This window comes from Carassius carassius, chromosome 3 (genome assembly GCF_963082965.1).
Source record: "Carassius carassius chromosome 3, fCarCar2.1, whole genome shotgun sequence".
Taxonomy (NCBI): domain Eukaryota; kingdom Metazoa; phylum Chordata; class Actinopteri; order Cypriniformes; family Cyprinidae; genus Carassius; species Carassius carassius.
In genome coordinates this window covers 30,008,027-30,034,838 of record NC_081757.1, presented here as the reverse complement: position 1 = coordinate 30,034,838, position 26,812 = coordinate 30,008,027, and the positions used below count along the sequence as shown (strand labels likewise).

Sequence of the window (26,812 nt, the reverse complement as noted above, 5' to 3'; positions counted from 1 at the left end):
GACCATTTTCCTCACATTTATAAAGCTAATTCCAAAAAAGCGGTTTATCAGTGAAAACCCTGACATCCATCCCTACTGTATCTCTCCTTGAATTCATTAGATTTCAAGAGAGATGAAGCCATGTCTGATTCACATGGACAAGTACAGGCTACTTTGGGCTTCGAGTGTGTGCTTAAATACACACAAGAATATGTCAAAATGTTAGCATTGGTGAGTTTTCGTTTAGGAATTGATTGCTTGTCAGTATAGTAGATCAGTGAGTTCACGTTTAAAGTGACAGTAGCCTGGTGCTCGCTCTTATTTAATGTTAATCAAACAACAAAAGAATTCAAGCATTCAATCATTCACTGCTTTTCAAAAGATAACTTCAGTAACTGTAATAAGATACAATGTATAGTTAATTTATACAGTGAAGACTATGCAGTGTTTTAATTTTACATTTGATTACTTTATTCAATTTCTGTATATTAGGCTATTATTTTAAGTAGGCTATGTTTTTCATTTGTAACTTTTTTTCCCCCAGTGTATCTGTCCTATTGTTTGTAATTTCCTTATGTTTTATTGTATTACTGACAGTTTTTTAACTCACTATTGGTGACATTGAAACTCTTCTAAAAGAACAGATTATAGGTCTTGTTTTGCTTAAAGTTTTGCTTAGGGCCCCCACAATCTAGGACCGGGAGTGGGCTGATTTGTAAAAAAACTTTTTTAGTGTTTAAGTTATTCATTTTCAGAAATTCAGATACATTTGCAGTGACTCGCTGAGTCAAATATTTGGTCACAATGGGTGACAGAATAAAACGAAACAAAAAAAGTGAATAAAACAAATGTTTGAATGATGTACACAACTGTTCAAAAGTTTGAGGCTTGTAAGATTATTTGAATGTTTTTGAAAAAAAAAAGTCTTTCATGCTCTCTTTTCAGGAAGTTCAAAACAAAAATAATAACAATTTTATATATATATATATATATATATATATATATATATATATATATATATATATATATATATATATATATATATAAAATTGAAATCCACCCCTCTACATTGCGAGTAAATCACTTTAAAAAAATTAAAAAAATTTAAATTTAAATTTAAATAAAAAAAAAACAGGAATTACAATCTGTGGTGAAAAAAAAAATCTCAGCAAGAAAACACCACCATAAAACAAAATGGCCATATAAAATTTCTAATAATTTAAGCAGAACTTGCATAATATACTATATCAAAGAATGGCCAAGGTATAACAGATGAGTCTGAGTCTTTCCACATCATTTCTAATCTCTTGTACTTGCTCAACATTTCTAAACAAAAGTCCAACGTCTGACCTTTTCAGCTGCAAAATCATTAATCAGATCTTTGAAGTCGAGCTCTTTAGCCAACTCGCTCTCAATGGAAAGCATAGCAAGACTGCAAAGCCTTTCTTGAGACATTGTAGACCTCAAGTAGTTTTTTATCAGTTTTAATTTGCTGAATGCCCTCTCCCCAACAGCAAAGTCAAAGTCAAAGTCACCTTTATTTATATAGCGCTTTAAACAAAATACATTGCGTCAAAGCAACTGAACAACATTCATTAGGAAAACAGTGTCAATAATGCAAAAATGATAGGTAAAGGCAGTTCATCATTGGATTCAGTTATGTCATCTCTGTTCAGTTAAATAGTGTCTGTGCATTTCAACAGTCACTGGCAGTGTGCTAAATAAACGCAAAGCAATGCACACTTCTCCAAAGATGCTTTGCAGCTGCAGCTTACAAATAGCATTTAGGAGTTCAAGAGGTGACAGGTTAGGGGGGAAGTTGGAAGCATATACACGGTTTAGGTGTCTTGATTTTCAAAATCTTTTTTTTTTTTTTTGACTATGTCCTCCCTATCCTGATCAGTACAAACTGCTGGCCACAAACCAGGGTCGTTTGTCACAATATTTTCTTCCCTTTCAAATCCCTCAACATTCAGTCCATCCTCGGCATTTGAATTCTCATCTCCATCTTCACTCTCTGCCATCTGTCTCTCACTTGCATCTGTACCCTCTTCCATCTCTTCCTCCACTTCCTCAGTTCTCCCTGACAAACAGGAAGAGGGTCCTGGAACTGACAAAGTATATAGCATTTCCTATAGCCAATCTTTTCCACTCTACAGATGCCTCTTATATTTTGTGTGTATCACTTTCAGACATTAATGTGTTGCCATTAAACCAATACTAATAGCCGCTCACCTTCTTCTTCATGTGGGAGCACAGAGGCTGATTCAGGGAATGCTGGAGTTAGGGGTTGGGAGACAGCCGGACCAGTTGCTGTTGCTGGTTCGTTTGACTCTGTTTGGAATGAGGCATGATTTTGACAAAGTGGGTTTGACTGCATTGAACGTTTAACTAAAACTGTGTATTGTTATTTTTTCCAGCGTTTTCTAGACCTAACATGGGGAGAAAATTGAGTTCCCTTATCATGCTCTTTTAACACTAGAACGCAGTCATTTTAACCGCAACATTTAAACTTATGGTAATTATCTTTAACACTAGAATAAACAAGGCATCATTTTGACCGTTTTGAAATTTGCATAGTCAATAACTTTGTTTAAATAAATCACAAAGCCTTGCTGCTCCCTGACTTTTCCTAAAACTTTTTTCATTAAAACTAGTTAATATATTTATTTTATACGTCCACAGGCAGTCATTTTGCACTGTTTAAATTGAGTTTTGCAGACAGTCTGGATCAGATAATGTGAAAGTATTATGTGAAGATGGTTGGCAGAGATGAATCATGCTGTATTTGACAATATAGGGGACATTGTAGTAATACAACTCCACATCATCTTCAAGAGATGCACTGAAACCTCACAAACAGCTGATAGTAGTTTGTACAGTAGCTGGCAGAGGATTTTTATCAGAGTTCATGAAGTTAGACTGCTTGCAAGACAGGTGCAACAATGTGGACCGCAGCAGGGTGCTGAAAGTGGGCGGAGCCTCGTACAAAGATGCCGACACCGGCTGCATGTGAGGCAAAGCCGTGCACCCGCTGCACCCTGCTCTATCGAAACGTGCTAACTTGTCGAAAAATGCTACCATAGAGACCTAGGGCCTCATGTACAAAGCGTGCGTACGCACAGAAAAGTACCGTAGGCTACGAACATTGTCACGGGCGGTCCACTAACAATTTAGGCCTACTTACAAACCCACCTTTTCTTGTGAAATATTGGGTAACATACTGTCGACCCTTTGCCTCTTTCACTTCTCTTATTTTTTTCTCTTTCCGTTTTTGACTTCCAGATTTTTGAGGCATTTTCACATCCTATTCTGTCAAGTTGAATCTGCCGGCGCTATAAGTGAAGTCAAGCTGTTTGTGTTGCCTTGGTTACTGGATACAATTTGGGCAGACTGAACCATTTTATGATAATCGAGAGGGGGAGATGGGCCCACGGGCATTTGTGTTTCCTAAACAAATACATTTTTTTGACACCAGGAAACAGCAAATAGAATAATTTAAAGTTAATAATTTTTTTCTATCAAATATTTTTTTTTTAGCACCACAATTTTATTGGGGGCTTCTCTGGGCCCCCTCTTAGTCATGGGCCCCGAGAATCGTCATCGTTTACCCCCCCTTTACAGCGCCCCAGTAGTGTGCCAATCTGTTCTTATAATGACATAAAATACTAAAACACTTATGCAAGCGAATCGTGCCCACAGCTAAAGTTTAGCTGCTAAACTGTGAACACTTGAAACAACAATGGTGGGTATGTTAGCTGAGTGCTAACCTGACTAGCTGATTAAACAATACAGTTTGTAAATCTAAAATATGTCTCCTGTAATGTTTAAATAACAGCAGACAAAAGACACTCTGTCTTAACTCTTAATCAGAACGCAGAACAGCTGTATCATAGGTGCACCGGCCTGATAACTCGCTCGTCTCTCCCGATTAACCCTATAACTGCCGGTGCAGCTAAATAAACAGCAATTTCACAATGATTATAAAGTCTTTATTCTTAAGAGAGAACATACACAACCTGATTAATATTCATGAATCCAGCAGCTTGTGAATCCTTGGTGCATTTTATATTGTTCTTGTTAGTAGAATGATTTCTTTCTACTAGCTTTTTCCAATTTTTTACAAGAACACTGAATGACCAAAAAAAGGACCAGCCCTAAGTTCAGTTAGGCTCTCATGATATTTACTGGTTAAGAAAGAAAAAAAAAGGTATAGACTGTATGTCTATACCTGCACTGTCTAATGCACTGTAAGTCGCTTTGGATAAAAGCATCTGCTAAATATAAATATAAACAAAGGCGGCTGTAAAAATAAATCTGCATTGTTTATTCTTTTTATCTTTCATTCAAAAAATTCTAAACTTTCATTGAAGAAAAACAATTTAAAGTGGGGGGTGGGGCTGGGAATGAACAGCTCTGAGTTTTCTCCTATAGTGCCTAAAGAGTTTGGAGAACACCTGATAAAAGATCAGAGACCATTCCTTCATGCAGAATCTGTCCAGATGCTTCAGATTCACAGCTCAATGTTGGTGCTTCTCTTCAGTTCACCCCACTCAATTTCTGTAGAGTTCAGGTAATCTTCCTGATGGAAGATTCAACCACAGCCCATTATAAGATTTCTAACTGAGGCAGTAGGTTTAGATTTGGTATCTTTTGGTTTCTGATTGAATACATTATGCCATGTATCTGAACATGACGTTAAGGACCTCCGGCAGTAAAAAAGGCCCATAACATTAAATACATAACCCTGGACATGGGGTACTTTTTATCCCTGTTTGTACTAAATCCATCTGGTGGGTTTGCTGCTCAAAAGCTATTTCGTTTGACCATAGATGTCAGTGACCATTTGAAGTTCCATTCTTGTCTGACAACTGAATATGCTGGAGTTCGTTTTTGGATGAGCAAGGAGAATTATTGTTTTTTTAAACCCTACATTGTAAAATGGCACAGCTTCAATTGCAAAGGTGTCCACAGAGGGTTGTTTTCTAACATTCTCTTTAATTTTAAATTGATTTAATGTGTCCTTGATGAATAAAAGTAATAATTTATTTAAAAAAAAAAAACATCAACAACAACACTGACCTCCAGACTTTTGAGTGGTAGTGTACATTTTAGTTTGTTCCTCTCACAAAGCTATATTTTTAAAGACGACAAATTAACCTATTTTCTGATAGTTTTATATTCTTTTTTTCATTTTGGAGGTTGTCAGCCCCACCCATTCTTTTTAATAATATGGAACAGAGTGGCCAAGTTATTATTAAAAAATTCACCTTCTGCGTTCTAAAATAAAAAGAAAGTCAAACAGAAAGTCTGTAACAACATAAAGGTGAATTAATGATGACAGAAAAATTACATTTTGGTTGAACTATCCTTTTAATATGGATAGCACAGCTCAGATAATTTGGTCCTGTGGGTATTCAATGAGAAACATTTCATTTCATACTGAAATCTCTGACTTCTTGGCTGAGCTCAGTTTGTGTATCAGAATCAGCTAGTATCAGGCTTTACAACATTTATATAAAAAAAGGACAAAATTACAAAAGAAAAGAAAAGAAAGTATACAAAAAGAAACAATACGGACACCCATAAACACACCAATACTGCTGGAGGGCACATCCACTCTGTACGGGACACAAGCCAATACTGATCTGCCTTGTCAATATGTGGATCTAGCTTGTAATGCAATTAGCACTGATATTTCACCCAGAGACAGACACCTGTCACTGTCCTGCCAAGTACACTTGTCTTTCTTCATTCCTTGTCCACTGGACATCTAATTAGTTGCTGTGGTATTTTTTCCCCTTGTTTTACATTTGTGGATCCAGTTTTACAAATATTACAAATTCAATTGTAATTTGACGTGTCAAATTAATGCACCAATGCTATCATTATTGCTCTGGGATTCACACTTAGTGCGCCAACTCCTCTGGATAAACTCCTCTGGATAAAACCTACAGTACATATTTACCATGGTAATGCCTGTTTTACTATAGCTTTATGTCCTGGTAGAGAGATTTTTACCTGCTAACGTATGGCTAGTAACTTCTAAAACATGTCAGCTCCAATATACTGCCTTGGATACAGCTACTGAGACATTGTTTCATGTTTATTTTAATAGTATATCTCTTCATGTGCCTGAAAAACAACACAACAAAGGCATGCAGAGCAACACAGAGTCTGGAAATACAAAGCTATAAGAGGGCAGACAGAATGACCTTGAGCTGTAACTCATAATTTACAGCACAGCCAGGCTTAATAGATTCCGACCCCAATGACAGAGCAGTTCAGGCAGATAGAGTGTTTGTGTGTGTGTGTGTGTGTGTTCGACAGAGAGAGAAAGAGTGGGAGAGAGTCTTTTTTTAACCTTATTGATTTAATAAACAAATTATGCCTGTGCATTTATATCTGAAAAGAAATGTTAGATTCTCCAGTCTTAAAATAAAAACAAATCTAAGGTTTTTTCAGCTCAGTAAGAGGCAGGACATCCCTTTTTTTTCCAAATAGATGGTGGTATGTTTGGGAAACCCGTTTAAAAAAGAATTTTATATATATATATATATATATATATATATATATATATATATATATATATATATATATATATATATATATATATATATATATATATATATATATATATATATATATATATATATATATATATATATATATATATATATATATATGAGCCTGCAATGGATGCTTCACAGCAACAAATTTAAAATATGAACTAACCTTAGCTTGTCATAAAAAAGGTTAAATAGGATTTTGGGATTTTAAAATAATAATTTCTCAAATAATAATTTAAAGCATTAAAAAAATAAATAAAATAATAATAATAATTATATTATAATATTATATTATATTATAAATAATAAGACAGTATATAATAAGATGACAAACTGGACAAAAGAGGACAAAGGAAAAAAAAAAATTTGAAAACACTCTGGGAAAAAAATTAACAATTAAGGCAGTAAAACGCCAACTGCCAAATCTGTCTTTGTCTCCAATTTATATTCCATGTGCATTACTTAAGGTGTCTTTTAATTTTTAGAAGAGACATAATTAAACCCATCAGGACCAGTGGACAGCAGGCATTAGCTGATGTTTTTCTTCCATGAGAGAGAGATAAAGAAAAGAATGTCTGCATGTGGGAGGATAGGGGGGTTTTAATAATGTGACTGAAGCAGTATTGTAATGTGTCAAGGTCTTGATCCGAGCCTGTAATTATATGTCAATATTAAATGTATTGAATGGGAAGGCTTTAATTTGGCTAGTGGTGTGCCAGAATAGCCCGGTACATTTCCATTACGTTGGTTAGTGTAGGCTTTTGTGCTACAAACAAGGGAATTATGGTACATTTGTCTAAGCAAAATGCTGTTTCGTTGTGATGAAATGGGGAAATGGTAATAGCTACATGTTAGTAACCATTCTCTTTTTCTTTCTTTATTTCTTTCTTTCTCTCCCACCTCCTCTTTCAGGATTCTGCCCCCCACAAGTGACAGCTTTCTACTGAAAAACCTGGTCTCTGGCTCAGACTACAATTTGTGCGTGCTAGCCATTTTTGATGACACAGTCACTTCCATGGCCGCTACAAAGGTCCTTGGTTGCACCCAGTTTAGCACCAAGGACAATTACCCAGACTGTCGTTCGCTTCAAGCTCACTTCCTTGGCGGGACACTTACAATTCTGGTTGGTGGAGTTGTTGTGGTAACACTGTTAGTGTTCACCGTGGCACTGATGGTGCGTCACCGTGTGTGCAGCAACCATGACAACCATCATGAAATAAGTGAGGAGGTAGGCTGCTCAGGAACAGACTCCCCGCCTCTTCCTGCCAAGGGAGTCGATGTCTTTTCTCAGAGTAATGGAAATGGGAATGTGATGATGGTAGTGCTGCCCAACGGGCTTGTTCAAAAACGAAAAGTAGCAGAGGGAGGGTTGGGGTCACCACCCAAACCAACTTCCAAAGTGAAACCAAAAACCCTCCCAAAGCCCAAGGTAAATCTGGAACAGTTCAGGGCAGGACTAGAAATCGAGATGGGTTCTGTCAGGGCTCTTCCTCCATACAAGCTGGAGAAAGAGCAAATGTCTTTGTATTATACCCCTAGTAATCACTCCCCCTCCACACTGCCACGTCCGTCACGGCAATTAGGAGTGAAACCGCTCAAACTGCGTCCTACCAATGTGAACGCAAGTAAACGGGCCAGTTTAAGCTTGGCTCCGCCACCTACGTATGGTCGTGACAGGCGGTTCAGCACAGGAGAGGGCATTGTAGTCCGTCAGGGAAGACCAGAGAGCCAGTGGAATTCCTCACTGGCCTATCAGAGCCCTGTGTTGTCCAATGAGAGTCCTCCTCACAGCGCCCTGCGCTACAAGAGAAGCTCATCGTTCGATATGGGTGAAATCGCCACAACAGCCTGCTACAGTTATGCCAAGAGACTTAGTGTAATCTGGACCAAACGGAGCCAGTCGTTACATGGCATGCTTGTCCAGTGCACTTCAGCAACAAGCACTTCAACAACCAGCAGCGGCAGTGATGATTTCCACATGCAGCATGCACGCGGATACATCCGTGCCTTTAACCCCACAAACTCAAATTCCAACCCTCCGAAAGCAGAGGTTACAACAAATTCAAAGAACCAGTGGCTGAAGGATAAAGAAAAGGACAAAGAAAAAGCAGAAGAACTTGAGGAGAGTGTGGTGTAGCGAAAGAGTAAACAGATGAGATACGCAAGTAGATAAATTAAGAGACAAGCTGTTAGGACCAGAAGATGGATCTGGAAGGAGAAACCGGTTTAAAGGAGAGCTGTTGTAAAGTTACTGTATAAGTGGGGCTAAAGGATGGGGGTAAAACAAATCAACAAAAGCTGGTTTGGTGGTCTTAGCTGCTCTCTGGTTTGGAAATGGTGATCTGGTTTGCTGGTTTTAGAGGGATTTGGGGTACTTGCCAGCTGGGCAGCCTGTGACACCAGCAAATCCAGATGAAGACCAGCTTGACCAGGCTGAGAGACCAGTTAAGCCAGATAAGTCATACGATGGTTTTAGACTGGCTCTTCAGAAGGAAAGTTGTTGAGGATCTCATATAATATTGATGGATCAGAAAAAAGAAATTGCAAGTGAATAGACAGCAGATATAAAAGTCAAGTCTCCTAAAAAAACATGCAAACAGTCTGGTTTGTGAGTGAATTTTGGAGAACCACAAACTATCTTTCTTTTTAAAAGGCAGTCAATGTGAAAAAACAAAAAAACAAAAAAAAACATCACTTATAAGGAGGCCCACAGACACAGTGATTTCTAACACAAGTGAACCTTGGGGAAATATAATGGTTCATTTTCCTGTGGCCATGTGTATTACTGGGACAAGACCAGCAAGTGGACATGTCAACTCATGCACAATCGATCGGAGGAGATCAGTTGATAACTACAACAATGGTATTACAGCAAATGTGGAATGTAGAGGATGCAAACTGCAAGGAAAGTTAAAGTGTACAAATTGAACAATGGTGGCATGATTTGGAACAAGTTTAAAGCATAAATGTGCATTGACTGACATTTGATATTTTGTGCGTAAGCCAGTTTGTGTGTATGTGTTTGTAAGTGTGTAGGTGAGTGGGTGGATTAATGCACACACACACAAAAAAAAAAGAATCAAAAGTAATTTTATGACACTACTGGATCTACTCTATTATGTGACCACCACTCTCCAGTACAGGAATGTGTTCTGTGACTATTATGTTGGTTGCAAGGATGCTGGACTATTATAGAAGAAAAGAAATAATTTTTAAAAAATCCATTCCAAAACCACAGAATCAATGAATAAATTCTGTTTTAAAATGTTTTGCTTGGAGAAATAGATGAAAAGGACAATAATGAGCTGTTTTGCCAGAAATTTTTATTTTTGTTTTTCATGAAATATACTAGCAGTGAAAAACAAAGTTACATTTTTTGTTGGAGTAAACTCAATGTCAATGTAATTATTATTATTTTTTACTGAATATAGAAATGAAAATTAAAATAAGGGAACCACTGATATTAATAACAATTTTAATATCTTATTTTGCCAAAGCAACCATTGTTACCTTGCCTTTATATCCTTAAAGGAATATTCTGGGTCATTACAAGTTAAGCTTAACCGACCACATTCATGGCATTATGTTGATTACCACAAAAATGTATTTAAACTCAGTTTCAGCTCGTCAAAAACAAATCTGTGAGACATTTACAATGGCAGTGAATGGTGCAAATTTTAAATGCTAAATTACTCAAATTCTGCACCCTTATCACCACGACTACACCATAAACCTCAAAATAGTATTTTATGGTAATCAGAATAATACAACGAATGCTGAGCTTACCTTGTATTAAATACAGAAGCTTCATTAAAAATAAATTCGGGACAGTGTACAGCACTGTTACACACTAAGTAAAGGTAGGATGAAAATAGTTACTTTTTAAGTTACATAAGTTTTTTGTTGCCATAAAAAGAAGGCAGGAGACTTGATTGCTAAATTATTCTCCCTCTTTTCCATTGTCATGTTCTGTCTATCTTGGGTTTGAGATAGTTGCTGAGGAAGGGCAGTGTGTGAGGCTAAGATAAAGACAGGAAAGGAGACGGATTGAAGGAAAGAGATAGGTATGACTGCACTGTCTGCAAGAGTGCTGATGCAGGACACAGAGAGAGGAAGAGATAAAGTGAGCGAGCACAATGGATAGAGCTGGAGAAAAAGAGAGAGGACATTGTGTCTGTAATTGTGTCACGTTAGCGGTATTTTTGTCATGTAAGTACTTTGCCAGAATTTATCTCATTGCCAATAAAGCCCATTTAAGAATGGCTTAGGTGAAATGAGGGGGAGAAGATGACTTGAGTCGTGCGTGTGTGTCTCTGCCTTCTGTATGTACCAACAGCAACAGACAAGCTTACAGCAGGTTCTGGGAACACAGACACAATAGGCCTTTATATTTGGCCAAACCAAGCCAGGACTTCTGAATAATGGAGAGAAATCTGCATCATTAATGTCTAATTCTGACAAAATTCTGAGTCTTTTTAGAAAATGCTAAAACATGCAGACATTCAGTTGTGCATGTAGTCTTAAAGGGTTAGCTGACCCAAAAATCATTCACTGACCCTGTATGACTTTCTTAGCAAAAAAGGTGTTTATTATGCTCAAACAATGAAAGTCAAAGTGGTTCAGTTTTATTTTGGATTTCATGGACTTTCACTGTATTGACTAGAGTACTGTATATATCTTTAGTTTTCCACAGAATAAAGTCATACATATTTGAAGTGATATGAAGTTGAGAAAATTAGGGAATTAAATTTTTGGTGAACTATCCCATTTAAATGCCTTTCTGTTTTATACCTAATTTACATTAAAAAAGAAAAACAAACAAGCAAAACAACAACAACAGACTATTATAGCATGAGTGGCCATAACCTGATCTGTGTTATATAATCGGATTCCAGTGGTCTTTGAGAAGATTAAAGTTGGCTCAGTGCTTATTGTGACCATGACCATGTATGTGTCTGAAAGAGATGGGCCAAAAAGAGATGAGAAAATGTGCTATTTCTCACCCAGTACCAGAGTGTGTGCGTGTGTGAGATGTAGCCTAAAATAAAGGACATCAAGCTCTACTTTACATGCCTGCAGCAAATATTCTGGCCCAATTTGACTAATTAAAACCAATTTGATTGATGTTTACACACACACAGTACACATACACAGTTTATTCTTACAATGTTTCTGCACTCAACCAAATCAAACACATAAACTGGTTCATCTCTAATAGGCTGGCTTCAGAATGGCCAAGAATGAACTTGTCATCCAGGGCAGTCTCATAAGGGAAACATAACTGTAGCGATTTATAGCCTTGCACCACCAAAACATCACTCTGGTGACATTCTCACCTCAATTTCAGATGATTCCTTTAGACTTCTGCAACCTTCTATTACCAGGTCTATGAACAATGCAGGGAATAATATCACACTTTTGAGTAAATCAAAACACAGAAGCCAAACCTTATCCTTATTCCTAACCTTAACTTTACCAGCCAGGGTTGTCAGTCTGTCAAGCACTTAGTAGGGCAACTTTTGAAAATGTACAGATATTCTAGGTTGCAACACTATATGAATTAAGGTGGCCGGAAGATGGTATGTCCATGCACACGTCACGAGTGAGTTTATTTGAAAATGGTACGGACGAGGTGATATACGACACAATATTACGACCTGCCAATTTCCGAAGCAATTGCACAAAGTTGATAGGCGCATTCGACTTGAAGCAGCACTGCACAGAAGGATCACTGTATGACATTAAAATACCGCAAGAGCGATAAGAGAGCACACGGATTCAATGCATTCGAATCGCTCTCGTGGTACTTTGATGTCATACAGTGATCATTCTGTGCAGCGCTACTTCAAGTCAAACGCGCCTAATATAACTGCTCTCCCTCTCTCATAACTGCATTTAAATATTGATATGAGCCGTGACTGTTTCCTACACATACAGGTTCTTTTTCAGCAACAGGAAACCAGGTCGTCTGGTCACCATAGTGTGTGTGTGTGTGTGTTCTTGTGTATGGTTTATGGGGACACAAATGTCTATAATGACATGGGTATTACAACGTAAACATGGTTTATGAGGACACTTCCTGTGCCCTCGTAAACCAAATGGCTTAAAAAAATACTTAGAATAAAAATACTATGGATAGAGGTAGTTTATGGGGATAGAATATACAGTTTGTACAGTATAGAAATCCGTTACGTCTATGGAGAGTCCCTGTAAACTATGCGTGTGTGTGTGTGTGTGTATGTGAGAGAGAGAGAGAGAGCGAGAGAGAGAGTGGATTAAAAAGAATGGTACACGCTGCTAGAAACCTCATACAACGCTCACCGTTCTTGTCAGAGTTCAGTGAGTTTGTCCTCCTGGTCAATAGTCCACATTCGCTGTGGCGCTGCTGTCTTCATCTTTCTTCTTCTGTGGTTTTCCTAGTTCCTGTTTGGTCAACTTCAGATAGATCAACAAATCGGCTCGTTCAACCGCACATCACGAATTCAAACCGATAGCTCACAAAAGTTCTATGTTAAAAAATGATCGGGAGGTCGGGAAGTGCTCATAAGTCACTCTGCTTGACTCATAATTCCTCACACATGATACGAGCTGCGACCATATGAGCATACACGATTTCCACATAACTGAAATTAAAATCGCATGCGAACTCGTACGACAGCAAAAATTGCACTGTGTACGCCCGCCTTTACATAACCTAGGACAAAATATAATTAAATCAAGATATAATTTAATCAAGAAGGACAAAAACTGCATTAAGTACTATAAAAGCTGTCTACGTAACCATTTTTATTTGACTATATGGACAAAAGCAGCTAGATCTCCTTTAATGTTTCACAGAAGATAGAAATTATGGGTTTGAAATGTCATAATGGTAAGTATAAGATGCCATCTTTATTTCTGGGTGAAGAAATCAGTGAAAATTATATATATTAATGATAATTCAACTGATGATGGCACAAGAGAAACCTATTGAGGCATATGGATACAGCATGTTGGTTGTTTGATGTTGGAAAGATTTTCTTCTGTTTGTAGAATTTCAAAGATATTACCCCCCCACCATTTTCTTCTGTATAATTCACAATTATTGTGGCACAAAACACTGTACTTAATTTGTTAGGAAGAGGATTGACCACTCAATCATACAAACATTATTTACAACTTCATCTCATTATGTGAACGTCTCGTCTTTAACAAATCACTGGATTTGCTAGAGGCATATTTTGGCCATTTGCAGTACAACATTAATGATATTGTTAAATGGATTCTAGCCTAATTAAAACCTCTGAAATGACTAGACTTCAAGGCTAAATGCAGTTAACTTTGATTACCTAATTGGTACGTATAATGTTCTGAAATATTCGCTAATATCAGTTGTATGCGTTCTTGCTAACGTCAAGTATACTAACAGACCTTATCTGGCAATTTGCCAGTCACACAAGCAAATGAATTAGTCCAGAACAACTTGTTGGCATGGTAACAAGTAATGCCACCTGGCTTTGGCAACCAATTGGAGCTGTTGACTGTCAGAATGACAAAGAGATTTGTTTGCAGTGATTTATAAGGACTTGCCACAGCTCGATAAGAAAACAAATCTGTAGATCATTCTGATGGCAACATTAAAAGGTTTAACATGAATTTGTACATGATGAAGGTTAACCTCAGAGCAAAGCGGTTTGTTTCTATTCCACTAGAACATTTATTTATTTACTCTGCTCAACAAAAAGGATTTTGGATTTGTTGGCCTATTAAATAGAATAGTTCAGCCCTAAAATAAAAATTCCCTCACCCATTTACTCACCCACATGTTGTTCCAAACCTGTATAAAAGTTTTTCTTCAGTGGAAACGTAAATTTTGGAATTTTTCCTTCTGTTCCACAGAAGAAAGAAAGTCAAAGAGGTTCAAAATGACTTAAGTGTAAGTAAATGATGATACTGTCCAATGAAATTTATACTTTACCCCAAAATAAAAATGTAGTTATTAATTACTCACCCTCATGTTGTTCCAAACCCCTAAGACTTTCTTTCATCTTTGGAAAAAAATCAGAGAGCTATCTCAAAATCGTTAAACAACTACCATGTTCAAGGCCCAGAAAGGATTAAACCACTGATGTCACATGGACTATTTTAACGATGTCTACACTGACTACATTTCAGGGCCTTAAATGTGGTAGCTGTAATGCTCTCTCTCTTTCTCTCTGTAATGCTCTCTCTCTCGTGGCCCAATGGTTAAAGGGTTTGACTCCTAACCCTAAGTTTGTGGCTTCAAGTTGCTTCGAGTCACAGGCCAGCAATACCACGACTTAGGTGCCCTTGAACAAGGCACCGAACCCCCAACTGCCACCCGAGCGCTGCAGCATAAATGGTTGCCCACTGCTCCGGGTGTGTGTTCACAGTGTGTGTGTGTTCACTGCTATATGTGAGCACTTTGGATGGGTTAAATGCAGAGCACAAATTCTGAGTATGGGTCACCATACTTGGCAGTATGTCACATCACTTAGTCACATGAGTAATTAATGACAGAATTTAAATTTTTGTGTTAACTATCCCTTTAATATCTTCATATTTTTACCTATATTTTTTATACACAACAATAAATTTAATACAACATTGCTAGAATCGCTTCCATCTTTTTTGGACAATACTGAATGTGTTTTTAGCGCAACTGGATTTTTCACTTTGAAACAGTAACAAAATGTGCAAGAAGCAACAAACATCATTTTGTAGTAATGTCGCCACAGGCACTTTTTTCCAATGAGTCTGGGTTCATATTTTCTGACCCAGCTTGGCGTACGTGCAGAAATTAATCACATTGTTTCATTTCCTGCATTTGTTTTTCTGTACATTTCACCAGCAAAGGAACAGAGAACATTCATTCACTCTTATACAACTTAATCATTCTAGTTCCCTGAACCACTGACCAACCCTGCTGAGAGCTTCAGCTACCTACTTTCTATTCTCTACGCTCACACCCAGCTTCTCTCTTTGTCTTGATCTCTTTCAGCGGTGCATGGCCTGCACTTGTCATCTCCCCTGCAGAGCAAAGCCCACACTGGAGATAACAGGCAGTGCTAACACAAGAAATACACACCACAGACCAGCTTCACACCGTAAATGCCAAGTGCTAACTAGAGGCAAAGATGTTAGCGTTTCCAGCACGCGCATGTGTAATGTTCTCTTTAGGTTCTCTTGAGCCTACCTGTCTTCCATGATAAAATAATGTAAAACAATAACAACAACAACAAAAACCCTCAAAGGTATATTTCTCCAATTCCCTCTAAAGCCATCTCTGGTCAGCAATGTTCTAAATCTTAGAAACAGCTTACTTTATTTATGTGCAGATTAATAGCTTTTATGCACGTTGTAAGGAAGTTATTTTTTGTTGTTGTTATAGGTTCAAATGCCAGCATTTATATTGCCTTAAGCTTTTGGCCATAGTACTGTGTGTGTGTGGGTGAGGGGTACCTGAAGAGGGTGCTTTAATCAAAACCCTCTGCTTAGTCCACACACTGTCAGCTAATGGTCAGTTTATGCTGGCTTTCAGTATTCTGGGTGGCCTGGCGTAATTTGCAAATAACATAGGGTTTGACAGAGAGGCACTTAGCAGCCACAAACTATATAAATAAATAAATGGAAATGAATAAAACAAGGACATGCGTCCAGTGATAATACATCATTTAGAGACAACAGCAGTGTCCGGATACAAAAAAGACTGCTAATCACAAAGACTTAGATGAGGCAAAGAAAGCAGAGAAAGCAGTTAAAGAATGAGTAGAAGGGCAAATAACCAGGAATAAATGAAACTATGTAAATTCTTGGATTTGTTTTTCTAAAGGGGTGCTATTATGCTTTTTCACTCTTTCAACTTTAGTAAGTCTGTAATGTTGCTGTTTGAGGATAAAACACCTGCAAAGTTACAAAGCTCAAAGTCCAATTCAAAAAGAGATTTTTTTTTTGTACAGAAATCACTTTTAAAAAACTACAACAAATGACTAGTTTGGACTACAACGCATATTTTCCAGGATTTGTGATATCAAAAATATCGACGAATGGGACGAGACCTGGTTGAGTTGCACTAGAGAAGGAAACCAGTGTTATGACTATATTGGAGACACGTCCAAAGGCAGATGAACTTAATAGTGGTTACAATCATCCGGGTTTGATTTTGATGCAATATTTACACTGAATCTCACAGGCGGCTATAATAAGGGGCATGACATTTCCAGACCAGACACAGAGTGCTGCCAATCACAACACACACTGGCTCAGCTAACCAATCACAGCACAATTAGTATTTCAGAAGGTGGGCCTTCATTTGATACAGGAACTATATCCGTTAATGCCAGACTGGGGAGCGAGTTGTTGTAATATATGTGATTTTTGGAAAACTAGCATGAGAGCCAGTTCTAGTACACCTCCAAAACAAAATCAAGACTTTGTAAAAGAGCATAATAGAACCCCTTTAAAAAAGAATATAAAGGAAGGACAAAACAATGGGGGAAAGAGAGTCCCATTCCCATTTCAATCAAGAATTGTTGCCTTGACAATTAACAAGTGTGACATCAAATGCAATCAATTTAATCAGTCATAGCAAAACAGAAGCACCAACAATCATTGAAGATACACATTTAGAGGCCATTTTCAGTTTTCAGCATAACCTCAGAGTAACCTCTCCTACATATTCAAGCCCACCTAACAGCACAAAACAAGATAGAAATGTGGGCTATAAAAGAAAGCAATAAAAGCTATTTTTGTTGATTTGAAGTTGATTTCAAGAACAGTTACAAACAATTATATTTCAGATGTGGTATGTGGTTTCTGTTAAATTTTTTTAATTAATAATAATAAAATAATAACATGTTTTACATGTTATTATTACATTTAATAATAATTAATAAACAATAACAACAAAAAAATTCCCTTTCGAGGGAACTTTAAACTGTGTCCTCTAGGTGTCGCTATGGGGAATGCCTTCAGCGTGACCACATTCTGAAGCATATATCTGAAAACGACAATAACATTGGCCGGCGACTGCCAATGATGTCATTACCTCTCGCGATAACAGTTTAAAAGGCTGCTGGGATAATACGTCATCCTCTTCATCTTCACTGACTGTTTGTTCATGTTAGAGTTAAGCTGAACATGACTAGGAATGCATGTTTTCTCTCCAGAGGCTTTGCTCTGATACCTGCAGTTTCACACAGCTGGCGTGTTGTGTGTGTGGTGAAGAGCAAGCACGTTCAGGTCTTGAGGGAGTTGGACACTGGTCTGCTATCTTTCTATGGGGGAAACATCTTCTCTTAGGCTCTTAAGTGTGCATGCTAAGTATTCTGTGCCCGGTGCCTCTCAGTGCCACTACCCATTTGAGGTGAGAACACAAGAGGATACCAACTATACATGAAGGCTATAGAATCTAGTTAATTTGCTGGGGGTCACCCAGCCCGCAGCTCTACAAATATCTGTCAGCGAGGCACCACGAGCCAACGCCCAGGAGGATGCAACACTTCTAGTTGAGTGAGCTCGCAACCACACCCTTTGCCTGATGAGCCAGGGTAATGGCTTCTACAATCCAGTGGGCCACCCTCTGCTTAGAGAGACTGTAACAGATAAGGAGCTGGTCTGAGGTCCTTATCTTTGTGTTCAGTCTACGTAGCATTTTAATGCTTGGATGGGACTGAGCAAAGCTTGGGCTGGGTCTGCCTCCTCCAGGGGCAGTGTTTGCAGCTTCACCAATTTGTCTTTGAAAGGTGTAGTGGGAACCTTGGGCACGTAGCTGGGCCTGGGCCTCAGGATTACCTGGGAGTCAGCCAGCCCAACTCTAGGCACGGATCGTCGACCAAAAATGTGTGCAGGTACTCTCGCCGAAGTGATGGTGTTCGCTACCTCCTGGGGCAGGTTACCTAGAACCTCTGCGTTCCATCCAGGGACCAAACATGGAGTTTCCAAAGGTCTGGACGCGGGTGCCAAATTATCAATTCTGACAATCTCTGAAAATCAGTAAATCCTTCCTCATAGGAATCGGCCAAGGAGGGGCTGTCGTGAGGAGCACTAGTTTGGGGAACCAGGTCCGAGTGGGCCAATACGATACCACTAGCAAGACTTGCTCCTCGTCCTCCCGGACTTTGCACAGTGTCTGTGTGAGAAGACTCACTGGGGGAAACGAGAGGTTTCTGGAGAAGCAAACAGGTCTACCTGAGTAGCTCTGAAACGTCTCAAAATCAGATGGACCATCTGGGGATGGTATTGCCATTCTCCCAGGAACATTGCTCGAGACAGCTCGCCGGTTGTACTGTTGAGCAGGCCCGGAATGTGAACAGCATGAAGTGCCCAAAAATCTTCTGACTCCAAAGGTGGAGATGGCAGGCAAGTTGCGACGGGACCGCAGACTACCTTGTCGGTTGATGTATGCAATTGTTGCTGTGTTGTTTATTCGGACCAGCACGTGCTTACCTCATAATTGCCCTTTGAGACGGTTCAAGGTAAGGCGTATTGCTAAAACGCTAGGCAGACAACAGGCAGTGTAACTTGGACCCGGTGAGTGCTGCGCTTCCATGCACACTTCGGGACTTTTACTGACAGCCCTCAAGATGTCCTTTGTGGCAACTCCCATGGCTATGGTAGAGTTGGTACTTAGTGCTTGCCGTAGTTTTCTGGCATGCACTCCACTCAGCATGGTGGAGTGGGTATCCCATTTTCCATAGCGACACAGAGGACACAGTTCGAAATTCCATCGAAAGGGAACATCTCAGGTTACATATGTAACCATGGTTCCCTGAGAAGGGAACGAGACACTGCATCCTCTAGTTTCCTTGCCATGCTGCGGACGTAAGCTTCAGATGAAGAAGCGGATGACGTGTTATCCCGGCGCCCTTTTATTCTATGATCATGTGGGGTAATGACGTCATAGGCTGTCGCTGGCCAATGTTATAGTCGTTTTTAGATATATGCTTCAGACACCGGTCACTCTGTAGGCGTTTCCCATAGCAACCTCTAGAGGATGAGGGAACCAAAGTTAAATACATTACCTGAGACAATTTTCCATAAGAAATATTGTAAATTATGGAATGTGGTAAAACTGAAAGTACATACTAACATTTCAATATTTATAGAAAGCCTTCTGTATAAATACATAATGAAAGTCACATTACTTGAGAGTGATTTCAGTCTGTTTTAATATGTACCCAGAAAATTTTCCTCAAGGACAAAAAAGGAAGTGCATACAGAGTATAACCATTCACCCTTTAAATCTTGTCTGTGTCTGCAGCGGAAATAAGAACCATTCTTGGTTCATTCTTCACATCTGTAGATGTGAGGCTGGCTTCACCATCTCTCTCTTTTATGAGGTGATGCTTGGGGTGCTGAATATGAAATGATCAATTATGCTCCATTTCTACAGAAGTGCGCCTGTGCACACAGTCAAGGGAGTTCTGACACTCAAATGTAAGTTTCGCAGGAAGTCTTGGCTTAGATAGTTTATACTGGAAGGCCTTTCTATCCTGGCTGCAATGTACCTGATGAGTTTCTATCCATTCTAGAATTTAGTATGAATTTTATGTAATTACTGTGCAAGGAGTAATGTGCTTGTCCACATTTACAATTTAGCCAGCAAACTTTAGTCTACATGTTTTTTGTGTGTAAGGCCATGAGGTTTTTTTTTCACTGATATATTCATTATGAATTTTGTGTGGGTTCCTTCTTTTTCTTTCTAAAGCAACAGGAAGCAGAAGCCTTGGAGGATGAGAGGAGATTACAAGGTTTTGTGTGTTTTTTGGTCGACCTTTGAGGCCGAGCAGTGTAATGATCTCCTACACCTTGTCTGCGTCTCCCGTTGCAGTAGAGAGTATAATTGAGGTATAGATATAAAAAGGAAGATCATTAAAACTGCTATCTCTCTTTCTCGAAGTCACCTTTGGATCCCTCTCTATTGTTTTTCTTTCTGCCTACTACTACCTTCCTACTGTCCTGAGACCTTTGACAGAAACCAACTCTTTCATTTGGCTGTGGAACACTGCCAAAATTATTTATGACTTCAGTCTACCCTTTAATCTCCCAGTCATAAAATCTTAAGCCTCAGTAAAAATTAAAACACCACAACAAACACTGAAAAGTTACCACTTCACTAATGTCTTTCTGGCTCAATCGCATGTGATTAAAGGATGAAAAACAAACCTGCTTTTGGTTCAGGGTTTTAAAAAGAAAACCTGGTACCTGCATGTTTTTGGTTATCACCACTAAATTTTGTAATATCAAAGAAATGGAAATATCAAATAAGCCATTGGATTGAGTCTAAACGTGTGCCTTTGAGTTTGACACCTGTACATGAAAGCATCTGGGAGCAAGTAATTCTCATGAAGCAAAGCAGGCAAACATAAAATTTCAAACATGGACAAGACTTCTAGATTCAGATACACTCAGGATTAAGAGCAAAGTTAGCTTTTTAACCTGATTCATTTTTTTATATATATATTTGACACATACAGTAAAGACCAAAAGTTTGGACACACCTTCTCATTCAAAGAGTTTTCTTTATTTTCATGACTATGAAAATTGTAGATTCACACTGAAGGCATCAAAACTATGAATTAACACATGTGGAATTATATATGGAATTATATACATATCAAAAAAGTGTGAAACAACTGAAAATATGTCATATTCTAAGTTCTTCAAAGTAGCCACCTTTTGCTTTGATTACTGCTTTGCACACTCTTGGCATTCTCTTGATGAGCTTCAAGAGGTAGTCACCTGATATGGTCTTCCAACATTCTTGAAGGAGATCCCCGAGAGATGCTTAGCACTTGTTGGCCATTTTGCCTTATGTCTGCGGTCCAGCTCACCCCTAAACCATCTCGATTGGATTCAGGTCCGGTGACTGTGGAGGCCAGGTCATCTGGCGCAGCACCCCATCACTCTCATTCTTGGTCAAATAGCCCTTGATGCCTTCAGTGTGACTACAATTTTCATAGTCATGAAAATAAAGAAAACTCTTTGAATGAGAAGGTATGTCCAAACTTTTGGTCTGTACTGTATATCCAGAGTGTCTACTAGACATAAGTCTGGAAGAATGTGCTGTTTCAAAACAAAACATTAAAACATACAGTCACCAGTAAAGTGGTATATTCCCAGTCCTGTATGAATGAAGCATATATAGTATAAATGTACACAATCATAAGATTTGAAAGCTATTTCAATCATATACTGTCGGAAGACATATTTGCATAAATTGGACAAAAATGGAAAACCACATAGCCAAGAGATACAGGAGAACTCAAGGATTCAGATGAAAAAAATAATTTTGATTAGCTATGAGATCATCCTACCTAAGTCTGATGTATCCGAGACACTTTCACAGAAGAAAAAACATGAATAACTATACAGAAATATTAATAAATACAACATTTTCCACCAGCACCACCAACATGGCTTATGTTCATGGTTATTTATATATACTGTTTTCTTTTTTTTGTAGGTAGTCGTGCGATACACAAAATGACATGCAGTGAGCCAATGATTCAAGGCCCGATCCATATGCTTAGCACTTTGGCTTGAGTATGAGTTTGTGTGTCAAGTATCGCAGGAATAGATAGATGCCTACACTCTTTGATGTTGGATGTTTGAAATGCCACCGCTGTCCAGATTCCCCCTGATACACTCATCCAGCCCAGTACAGCGAAACCCCTCAGATCACAGCATAAAAGCTCAAACCTACAAAAAAAAACATTTTATATCCCTCTTTTTGGATTTCAACTCATCCTTATCCATCTACCCACTCAGTCCTCTCCCTCTCAATCTTGACTTTTTGTTGCTGCTTTCAAAGGCGGTCACAGCAATTCCCAACCGCAAAATCCCCATTAAGCTTCAAAGCTCCTTTTACTCCTCCCTCTTCAACATGTGCATATATGTGTGCATGTGTGTGACAGAGCGCTTTACTGGAAGGTGTTCCGCTCATATGCATGTAACTAGGTAAACAAACACACATATTTCTAAAATGCGAACATCACCTTTAGCAATTTTTAAATACTTATTAATGGGTCAAATTAAGATTTAATTTCAACACAACTTCATAGAAATTATGTCGTCTTAAAGGGATAGTTAATATAAAAATGAATGTGTGACTTTCATTTTCTGTGCTATTTTTTTTGCAAAATGTCTCAACGGCTTACAATGGAAGTCAAAGGTCACTAAAAGTGTTACTAAAATTCTTCAAAATATCTTTGAGTGTGAGTTCAGCAGAAGAAAGTTAAACAAGTTAGGGCATAAGGGTGGGTAAATAATGACAGATTTAAACTTTTTGAGTGAAAAAAACCCTTGAGGTGGATGTTTATCTGTCATTTCTGCACATCTACTGTCACCAAACAAGTACTGTGTGCCATTGGTTTAACAGTCACAGAGCCACAGTGTTTACACTTTATTTCAGAGGAATCAGCCTATAAATGGCTTACTTACAGTTGTCTCTGCATATTAAGCTGGAATAGAAGAAAAATGACACACTTCAGCTCTAACTCTGATCTGATTCCTTAACTATCTTTCTGTCTGATCTTTCCGTCACTGCAACAATTCTCATTAATGATTAATCTCAAAGTCTACTATACACACCAAACCGCAATACTCAAACTACACACAAACAACTGAACATGGACCAACTTTACCTAAGAGCCAATTAAAGGAAAGCAGCACATAAGCCAATTAAATGCATGAAGAATCAGCTAAAGATCAAGTCAAATCCCAAAGACTGATGGAAATGAAGATGAGAGGCAAAGAAAGATTTCCAAGTAATGATTAATTGAAGACTAGCTTGTGTTTTTATGACAGAATAGTTTTTTTTTTTTTACCAGTGAATAATTGAACGATTTCACTGTTTCAAGATAACATTAAAGTTATTAACATAAAAATGTAACCACAGCATGATTCAAGTAATACATTTTTATTAACCATTAAAGAAAGTGTAGCACAAAATATGATGTCACCATGGTGTAATTGTGAAACAAATTCACTTCTTAAATATCTTTGCAAAAAATGTTATAAATTCTTACAATATCCTTACATTCTTGTACAAACTTGTCTTAAGCATATACACTACCAGTAAAAAGTTAGGAATCCGTTAGACTTGGTGTTTTTAAAGGAGTCTCTTTATGGCTGCATTTAGTTGATCAAAAATTCAGAAAAAAAACAGTAATCTTGCAAAATGTTTTTTTTTATATTAATATCCTTTAAAATAGAATTTATTTATGTGATGCAAAGCTGAATTTCCATCAGTCATTACTCCAGTATAAAGTGTCACATGATCCCTAAGAAATCATTCTGATATGCTGATTTATAATTAAAATTATCATTGTTAGCAACAGCAAATATATATATATATATATGTATATATACTTTTTTTTGTTTGTTTACAAATATATATACACAATACATTTTTTAAGGTTCCTTTGATGAATAAAAATGTAAACTATAAAAGCATTTATTCAAAGAGTAAATATTTTCTAACAATATAAATCTTTGCTATCACTTCTTAACAATTTAACATATCCTTGCTGAATATTTTTAATTTAAAAAAAAAGAAAGAAAGAACAATTAATGACCCCAACTTTTGAACTGTAGTGTATATTGTAAAAAAGATTTCTATTTTAAATAAATGCTCTTCTTTTTAACGTTTTATTCATTAAATAATCCTGAAAAAAAAGTATCACAGGTTCCAAAAAAACAAAACAAAAAACAATATTAAGCAGCACAACAGTTTCCAGCACTGATAATAATCAGCATATTAGAATGAAGGATCATATGACACTGAAGACTGGAGTAATGATGCTGAAAATTCAGCTGAATAAAACAGGAAAAAATTAGATTTTAATGTATATTAAAATAGAAAAAGTTATTTTACATCATAATAATATTTAAAAATACAATTTTTGTTTTTCCTGTAGACAAGAAAAATGCTAACATGTCAAGACATTGCACTGTGCTACTTTTATAAACTCGCATTTAGCAATATGTTCTGCTTACCGTCACATGTTAGCATGTAGCCCACCCATTAATTCAGAATTTACAACAAAATCTGACAAATCGAATGAATTTTGGTGGGATTTTGACAGATTTTGGCTATATTTATTCAAAGGAGGTGTATGCGTGTATCTTTACAGAAGCAGCACAGAGAGCCACTTCAGAAATGTGCATGGCGTGGCAGTAATAAACACAAACATTGACTACAGTGGCCGCAATCAGCTGCTGTGGCCGTATCAGAGCCACACTGCACCGCAGACGTGTGCAGTGTAAAATGTTTAAGCATTAATATTAGGGAAAGCCTCTTATACTGGAGAACAGCTACGTATGTAGTGTTTCTTGGCATTCATTGTACATTTAAGAATGATCAAATGACTTTTTACATATGCCATGTGATCTGTAAATGTGAAAAACAAAAAAAGATTTTCCGTTAGAGTTTTGCGAAATATTAGTTTTTCACAGTGACTGAAAAACCACCTCATGCGAGCGTAAAAACTTTTTTGCGAGATATGGGAAATACGTATACGTTTTTGTGAAATTGACACGTTTCCATTATGTGTATTTTCAAAATCGCAAGTTCAATTTGCTCAATTTGAATGGTAATGGAACACGCCTAGTGTCACAACCACTGTCTGGAACAACATGAGGGTAAGTCAATGACAGAACATGCGTGCGCTCCAGAGTGGGCAGCTGTAGCCTGTAGCAGATTCGGCATGTTGGTGTTCTCATTCGCTCCAAGATCACTCCTATACTGCTCTATCACAAGCTTAAAATATTTGCAATAAGTGCAAAACCTGGAGTGGAGCTGGAACAGAGTGATCACAGAGCACTTTAAGCGGGAGACGGAACTGCTGTTGCTCTGCTCAGCTCACACACTCTGGGGAATAATGACAGAATTTTCATTTCTGGGGAAACTAACCCTTTAAGCTCAAGTGATCCTACTGATCTATTACATGTGAATGTTATTCTCCAGTTCATTTTCTCAGCACAGATAAGCACTTCAAGCACAGATAAGGCTGCCTTACTTTCCATGAGCCTGTGTTATTGTTATACACTGCAGTCTGATCTTACTCTATCTCCAAAGTTCACTGATTTCGGTTGCCTGGTCATAAATTGTCTCCAGATAGCAATGAAAGGCAGATAATGGTTGAAAAAGATGATTAGATGTAAAGATGGAAAACATGCTAGGAAAAATAGAAGCAAGACAAAGTAAAGTAAGATTGAGACTGAGGTGTGAGGCACATCAGAAGCCCACCTGGCTTTGATTTATTGCTTCCTGAATGGCCTTGCTTCACAGATCCACTTCACCAAAAGCTTCCCCTCTCTTTCCCTTATTATGTTATTCCTCTTTCTCTCCTGCACTCATCTCATTGTCCTTGCAATCAATTTTGAACCATAGCATCATCTCTGAAAATACGCCTGCAAACAAACAAGTCGCATCAAAACCAAGCAAGAAATAGCTCAAAGCAAGAAACGCCACAGACAGACAAGCTCTCAGCGCAGAAACCTTTTCAAGTATATTAGACTGCTACTTCAGCACATCCCTCTCTTTTCCTCAGTCTTTCACATGCTCTCCATATCTCCTCTCCTAGAGAAGAGACACATCTTTTTCAAATTTGCACTTTTGTGGGTACATCTAAAAAAGACTTCAGCAACTTTCATTCGTACAGAAAACCCTAAAGGCACAGTTGATCAGATCACATTCAATGTGGCACATTCACAAAGTGAATTTCGGCACAAAATGTGATGATTTATCATGTAACATTTTCATACTTTCAAGGTGAAGTGTTTTTGTTTTTTAGTGTTAAAACACTTTCTTCTATATCCCAGTGTAATTTGCAGAGACAACCATAAAGAAGCCATTCAAAGGCTGACTTCTGAAAAGAGTGAACACCTTGAATGTTGGGTGAAGGAGTGTTGTGCTTTTTTTTTTGCATTTCCATATGATGCTGCCAATTATGGAAAATTGTGAGTTGATTTCTAGCAATTGATGCTTTTTTATTGTATCTTTATTTATCACAACTGCATCTTTAAATTGACAGTTAGATTTGAAAATGAAAATTCAGTTTAATCGTTTACTCAAGATTTTTTTTTTTAATCTGTGGAATATAAATAATACTTTGTGAATTGTCTGAGGGCTTTTTTGTTCAAACAGTTGAAGTCAATGATGATCAAAAGTAGTTACCAACATTCTTTATAATATCTTATTTCAAAATTCCTTTCTTTAAAAAATATAAATTTTTAACAATATAACCATGAGTAAATGA

At 37.7% G+C, this 26,812-nt stretch overlaps 2 protein-coding genes across 5 annotated transcripts in view; one reads left to right on the top strand and one right to left on the bottom strand.

The window, feature by feature from the left end:
• Positions 1–9,204, top strand: part of LOC132124677 (leucine-rich repeat and fibronectin type-III domain-containing protein 4) — a 34,640-nt gene extending 25,436 nt beyond the window's left edge. For 3 of the 4 annotated variants that reach the window (XM_059535822.1, XM_059535808.1, XM_059535801.1), the window contains one exon: positions 7,461–9,204. In XM_059535822.1, the coding sequence (XP_059391805.1) occupies positions 7,461–8,685 (1,225 nt within the window). In that variant the 3' untranslated portion in view covers positions 8,686–9,204. The remainder of the gene's footprint in view (positions 1–7,460) is intronic. The other variant, XR_009426793.1, reaches the window with a different exon arrangement.
• pcxb (pyruvate carboxylase b) overlaps positions 1–26,812 on the bottom strand; it is a 214,435-nt gene that overhangs the window by 81,165 nt on the left and 106,458 nt on the right. The window lies entirely within an intron of this gene.